At 37.9% G+C, this 6,635-nt stretch overlaps 1 protein-coding gene across 6 annotated transcripts in view; it reads right to left on the bottom strand.

The window, feature by feature from the left end:
• LPP (LIM domain containing preferred translocation partner in lipoma) overlaps positions 1-6,635 on the bottom strand; it is a 653,115-nt gene that overhangs the window by 246,035 nt on the left and 400,445 nt on the right. For all 6 annotated transcript variants that reach the window (XM_006765861.2, XM_006765860.2, XM_006765862.2 and 3 more), the window contains one exon: positions 145-834. In XM_006765861.2, the coding sequence (XP_006765924.1) occupies positions 145-834 (690 nt within the window). The remainder of the gene's footprint in view (positions 1-144; positions 835-6,635) is intronic.

The raw sequence follows: 6,635 nt of genomic DNA, 5'->3' as shown, positions 1-6,635 counted from the left end.
CTTCACTCTTGCTTCCCTGGCATTGTAGTTTCTAATTAAATTAAAAGAGCACATACATTTTTTGCCTTAGGCTCTGCTTTCTTGGGAAGGCTGGCCAAGATAGGCAGCCCTTTATTTCTGTCACTATGACAATGAGTATCTTACCTTTGGCTGCAGTGGTGGTGCACAGGGGGCTGGAACAGGATCTGTGATATAGGTCTTCTTGGGACTGGCAACTGGATACATGCCAGTAGGGTGCTGGTTTCCTGTCCCAGAGGGAGTGTACCCTTGTTCCCGTTTCCAGGTATTGGGGTGACCTTGTTGACCATAGGCAGGATCAGAGTCATTTTTGCCTCCATACACAGGCCCTGCTGGGCTATAAGCTTCATAATAGCGACCTTGGTTAGGGCCATATCCATACCCAGGCTCAGGTTGAAGGCCTGGGGGTGGGTTATATGCATAATCCATGCCTCCCCGTGTTGGAGGAGGTGGACCTTGACCAGCAACAGGAACTGGTTGAATGTTATAGCCCTGGTGCCCTGACCCTGGGCTGTAAAATTGTCCTGGTGAAGGGGCAGCCATGTAATGTGAGCTGGGCTGGGCTGACTTCACCTGCACGTTGAAGGTAGGCCTTGAAGGGGTGGATGCTGTAGTGTATGAGGCTGGGACTGGCTGAGGCTGGGGTTTTAGTGTCCCTATTGGAGCCACAGGAATGGGCCCAGCCTGAGGTGCAGGCTGCGGTTTCAATGTAGACTTTTTGGTTGCTGTTAGAGGGGGTTGGTTAGGTATAACCATTCTCTTGTGTCCCGTGACAGGGGTGGAGACTGGAGGAGAGGCTGTTGCACTGGCAGAGCCCTGAAAAGAGAGAGAAAGGAAAAAAACAAACAAAAAACAGACATTATTGCCAATGGAAAATTTTAAAAATATATTAAAAACTTCCAATTATTATTTTTACATTAACTCCACAAAATACAAATACAGCATGGCTCTTGGCTTCTAAGAGTTCAGAGAAGAGACTAACACAAAATCAGCTGCATTTTTGTGAACTAAAAATGGAAAATCCATAAAGGTGGTAAGGGAAACAATGTCATTTACAATAACAAGATAAAAATACTTAGGAATAAACTTAACCGAAGAAGTGAAATATGTACTTTTGTATTGAAAACGATAAACTGTTGCTTAAATAAATTAAAGAGGACAGAAATAAATAGAAACCTACTTGAGTTCATGGGTTGGAAGACTTTAATAGAGTTAAAATGTTAATACTTCACAGAGTGGTCTACAGATTTATTGGTATAAATACTTTTCAAAATCCCAAAGGTGCCTTTTTAAAAAAAAATAAAAAAAATCCCTCCTAAAATTCATATGCAATTTCAAGAAACTCTGCATAGCCCAACATTCTTGACAAAAGAAAACAAAATTGAAGATATCAAACTGCTCAATCTCAAAACTTATTATACAATTATAACAATCAAAACAGTGTGGTAGTAGCATAAAGGCAGATATATAAACCAATGAAATAGAGAATCCAGAAATAAACCTTTGAATGCATGTTAAATTGATTTTTTACAAAAGTGCCAAGACCATAAAATGGGAAGAAAAGAGTCCCTTCAATAAATAGTGTGGGGACAATTGGCTATCCACATGCAAAAGAATGAAACTGGAGCCTTACTTTGCACCATATACAAAAATAAACTAAAACTTTAGCACTAAACATAACAGTGCAAACTATAATACTCTTAAAAGAAAACATAGAGAGGTAGCTTCATCACATTAGATTTGGCAATGTTTTTGTTCTTATTAAATATGTATAACACCAAAAACACTAACAACAACAAAAATATGTTGAACACCATGATCTTAATCAAATTACCCCAACACTTAGGCACCATAGTGATAAAAGAAGGTAGTAGAGAAAGAAAGCTGGAGGACTGGGCAATGGAAATCAAATTAAATGAATGAATGAATGAATGAATGAATGAATGAATAAATGCAAAGAGGGTATTGAGAGCAACAAACACTCCAGCACAACCAAGGAGATGCTAAATTTTAGATCAAAGAGTAATTTACCAAAAACGACTGAAATGCATCTTCCTGGTGTCTGTTGAATTCATTCCTTCAACTCAGAAATACTGACTATACAACTGAATATTACTCAGACATAAAAAAGACTGGAATCTTACAATTTCCAAGAACATGGATGGATCTAGTGGTTATCATGCTAAGTGAAAGTCTGTCAGAGAAAGACAAATATCATATGATTCCCCTTATTGTTGGATTCTAAAGAACAAAATAAATGAAATAACAAAACAGAAACAGACTCATAGATACAGAGAACAAATTGATAGATGGCAGATGGGAGAGGGGGTGGGGCACTAGGTAAAAAAGGTGAAAGGATTAAGAAGTACAAATTTGTAGTTACAAAATAGTCATGGGGATGCAAAGTACAGCATAGAGGATAAAGTCAATAACATTGTAGCAGCTATATATGGTGCCAGGTGGGTAACAAGACTTATGGGGGGAGTCACTTTGTTAAGTTATATGAATGTTTAATGCTGTATAATTGAAACTAATATAATATTCAATGTCAACTGTAATTGAAAAACTAAAATATAACCTTATGTTGTCATCATGAAATTTAAAAAAAAAGAAATACTTACTGAATGCCCTAATGACACAAAGGTGAAAATATCTTCCCTCTGAACTATGGGAGGCTAAAATTATGATGGGAGATAAGTCAAGGTTGGGAAAGCTTGGAAACTGCTTCCTCATCATACACATTCCCTTATTCATTACTCAAGAATTTCAATTTTGTTCAGGGCAGCAATATGCCCACTTAATATACTGCCTAATACTGCTTTGTCAGTAGAAGCTGCTATGTGACATGGTTCTGGCCAATGAGATGCGCACTAAATGTTTTTGAGAAAACTAGGGTTCTCCTGACATAATCATCAAACCTTCCTACTTTTTTTCTCTTTTCCCCCTTCTTGCCTGGAACATGGATGTGGGGCTGTAAATGGTGCACTATCTTGCTCCCACCATCAAATAAAAGTCTATTGATTCAGATATTTAGTGTTTGGGGAAGAGCTTTTTGGAGATCTAGGTTGATTCAGAGATAAAGATTAAAACATTCCCACGGCCATTTGGTTAACATTTCACTTCCAGTGAGAAAGAGAAAAATAACTACTGGCCAGGGAAACTTTAGAAATGAGTCAGGGCATTTTTTTTTTTTATTCACAGTGACTAGGGTATGCTATTATCATTAGATGGATGGAGGACAAAACACATGATTGTCAAACCCAAGATAACAATAGTGCCCCTGTTAACATTGATAGACTCTTGGGACACATATCGTCTGGCAAGTTGACTGTGAGTTCCCAGTTGCCAGGAAGGGTCACTGGTCCTCTCTAGAAATTACCCTCTACAACACTCTCTCTTTCCTGGTCCAAATAACTGCTCTCTGCCCTGGTCCCCTTGAGCCTACATGAGATGACAACTCTGACTCTGCTAACCCCAGATCATCAGTCCGTCCCTATGACTTTTCTGTGCTTCTATGTATAGGATGCCTATATAAATTAACTCCCGAGAGAAGCTAGCTTCAATGTGCCATTATTTTTTATGGGATCCTGACTGTAACAGCTATCTTTCCCACATATTTGTAACAGTTGCTGTTTCCTAGGGCTTTTGCAAATCTAGATTTAGTTCTGTTAAGTTACAGGAGGCTGTGGAATAGAGTTATATGTTTCCCTCTTTTTAATATTAATCTTTGAAGGGAAAGACTTGCAATTCACATTTGTAATTTAAGCAACCTGAATAGTCTTGTCTTGGTAGAGTGAACTTTACCTTCTGCATAAAGATGGTTGCAATAGTGTGCAATGGAAAGAGATACAGCTTTTTTTTTATTATTAAAAAGCCTATTTAAATGTATATCCAAAAGGAACTCTAAAATCAATACTCATTTAAGAGGGTCAGGGTTTTTTAGTCAACCATGTCAGGCTTTAAAAAATGTCAGCATAAAAGACTTGAATGAAAGGGGAGGAATCAAGTTTTACTTTGATGACTCAAGATCAGCAGAAACTCAGAGTTCCTGTTTGGAACACTTAAAAAACCAACTATAAATGGAGATGGTGACTGAGCAACGGGGCTAGTGACAGGCACACTCTGCTGCAGCTGTAAGAAGTCTGCCCCCAAAACAGATGCCCCAGAAGTGACAGATTTTGAAAATGAAAATCAATCACCTTCATAAAGTCAACAGCAACAACAAAGAAAGGATTTGTGTAGAACTCAAACTTTAGAAGCAACTTTTTCACAAATATCTTTTTCTCTCTTGATGAACACATATACACTCTCAGTTGCACTTTTGTAGTTACATGTGTGTGTGTGTGTGTGTGTGTGTGCGCGCGCGCGCGCGCGCGCGTGCGTGCTTTCATACACACACTATTCAAACATTCCTAAGATCTTTGAAGGAAGGCATCAGGGCACAATTTCAGGAGCCAGTCCTTTCTTCTAGGAAATATCTCACCAGGAGAATTCTCTTCTCTTCTGGGCATAAAAAGTTTTCTCACAACTTGATTATGAATTCTGCTGTGTATGGCATGTTTATGAGTATTTTCTATATCATAAACTACGTGTGTGAAAATAGCATATTTAGCTATATTTTTTCCGTTTCAATTTTATTTTCTTTACCTCAGTGGAGGTGGAAGTGGTAATGAAGAGGAATCATTTTAAAGCATATTTATTTACGTTCTTCATGGTTAAAGAAAGCAGTGGCAACATTATCTGGGCCCACATAGTCAATTAAATGCATAGTGAGCTTTTTCTACTTATTGGATTAGTTGGCACTTCCAAGTATATATTTTTTGGCATTTCACTTCTTTATTGTTTATGCAAGAATTCTTAAAGTCTTTATCATGATTTAACATTTTCATTTTGAAAATCAAGTACTTTTAAATATTAAACTCATATAAATACATGCCTGTGTGTATGGGTATTTTTTCTGAGACTTGAATCTATGTAGCAGTAATTTAATGGGGTTATTTTTCCATTGATTAGTTTTAAACATTTTCAACATATAAAGGTCTGTGAAGCTACTGCGAGGAGAAGACTATCCCAGGACCAATAGTGCATCTCTCCCTGTCCCCCAAAAGTTTATGGAGTGGAAGAGGGGCTAATACATAATCAGTAATTGTTGAACTAGTCTTCATTAAGAGGCAGAATTGGTGTGGCCATAAGACAAGAACAGACAAGGGGCTATGTGAGCACCTCTTGTGCTTACTTCTTAGAGCATGCTCTCAACTTCTTTTAAGCCCAAGTCAGGGTATCATCTTACATTCATCCATCTCCATTACCCCTGCCCACCCATCACCTGAATTCACCTGTACAAACAAAAATACACACACACACACACACACACACGCACACACACCCCTAATCTAACCTAACCTAACCTAATCTATATATAACCCCTGATTATTTCTCACTTTATTTTAGCTTTGCTTCTCTCCATTAAATGTGGTCCTCATTACCACTACCCTGAGCTATTTATTACCAAGATCCAACCTTACTTCTCTCTTATCTCTCCTCCTTAATACTGCCATGATGATCTAACATGAACACCTGATTGTGGCTGGCTGATGATCAAAATTTGGCAATGACTCTGCCTTGTGTTGAACTCTTCGCTTTTTTATTTTCCACATACTTTATAAAGATTTTACAATCAAGCCCTCGCCTCACTCTCCAGCCACATCCACTTTTTCACACCACGCACTCCAGCAATATTAACCTCACACAGAGAGCAGAATAGATCATGCATGTAAGTCTGTACTCATATCTGTCAGCCAGAACCTCCTTCTATAGCTTGGGATCCATTCTATACAACTCCTCCATGGTAACCCCATGCTGCTCAAACAGTTGCCTGCATATTCTCCAAGTCTCAGATCGAATAGTCCTTTTTTTGTCATGTCTTTCTTGACTCCCATGGAAGGTTGTTGAAGTTCAATCTATGGCTCTTCACTTATACTCCCAATAGACTTTTTCCATACCTCAAGTAAAATAATCAGATGGTGTTTTAATAATTGACTTGCATGTTTTACAACTTGGGAAGAAATCCAGAGGTAAGCGATGAAAAATCAAATTATCATGGTCTTAAACAGAGATATTTATGTTTTGTAACAGAAAATCCAGAGATAGATAGTCAAGAACTACTATGTCTTCTCAATGGTGACAGCAGGACTCAGGCTCTTTCTGCTAAAAATACTTTTCTAAACTTTCTGTAGAATTGTTACTGATGACATTAGACAACATTCTGCCCAGTGGACAATTAATAATTATACTCTTTATCTGACACAGGGCCTATTCTCTTCTCTCCATACTCATTCTCTCTAAGAACATGCCATTAACTGAAAAAAATTTTCCATTAAGAAGACTTTTGAATTTCTATCTCCAAAATTATCTGTATTCTGAATGCTAAGCCCAAATATTCAATTATTTTATGTGAGTACCCATATGCCTCATATCCTCTTCAGGCTCAAGATGTTAAAAACTATTCATCGTATTCCTTGGATCTACTTTCCATGCTTTTGTTCTGATTTTCTCATCCAGGTATTGCTCAAATACCAAGATTAAGAGTCATTCTTGAGACTCTCCTTCACATCCCA

Source organism: Myotis davidii, unplaced genomic scaffold, assembly GCF_000327345.1.
Source record: "Myotis davidii unplaced genomic scaffold, ASM32734v1 scaffold41, whole genome shotgun sequence".
NCBI lineage: Eukaryota > Metazoa > Chordata > Mammalia > Chiroptera > Vespertilionidae > Myotis > Myotis davidii.
This window is presented reverse-complemented; position numbering and strand designations above follow the sequence as displayed.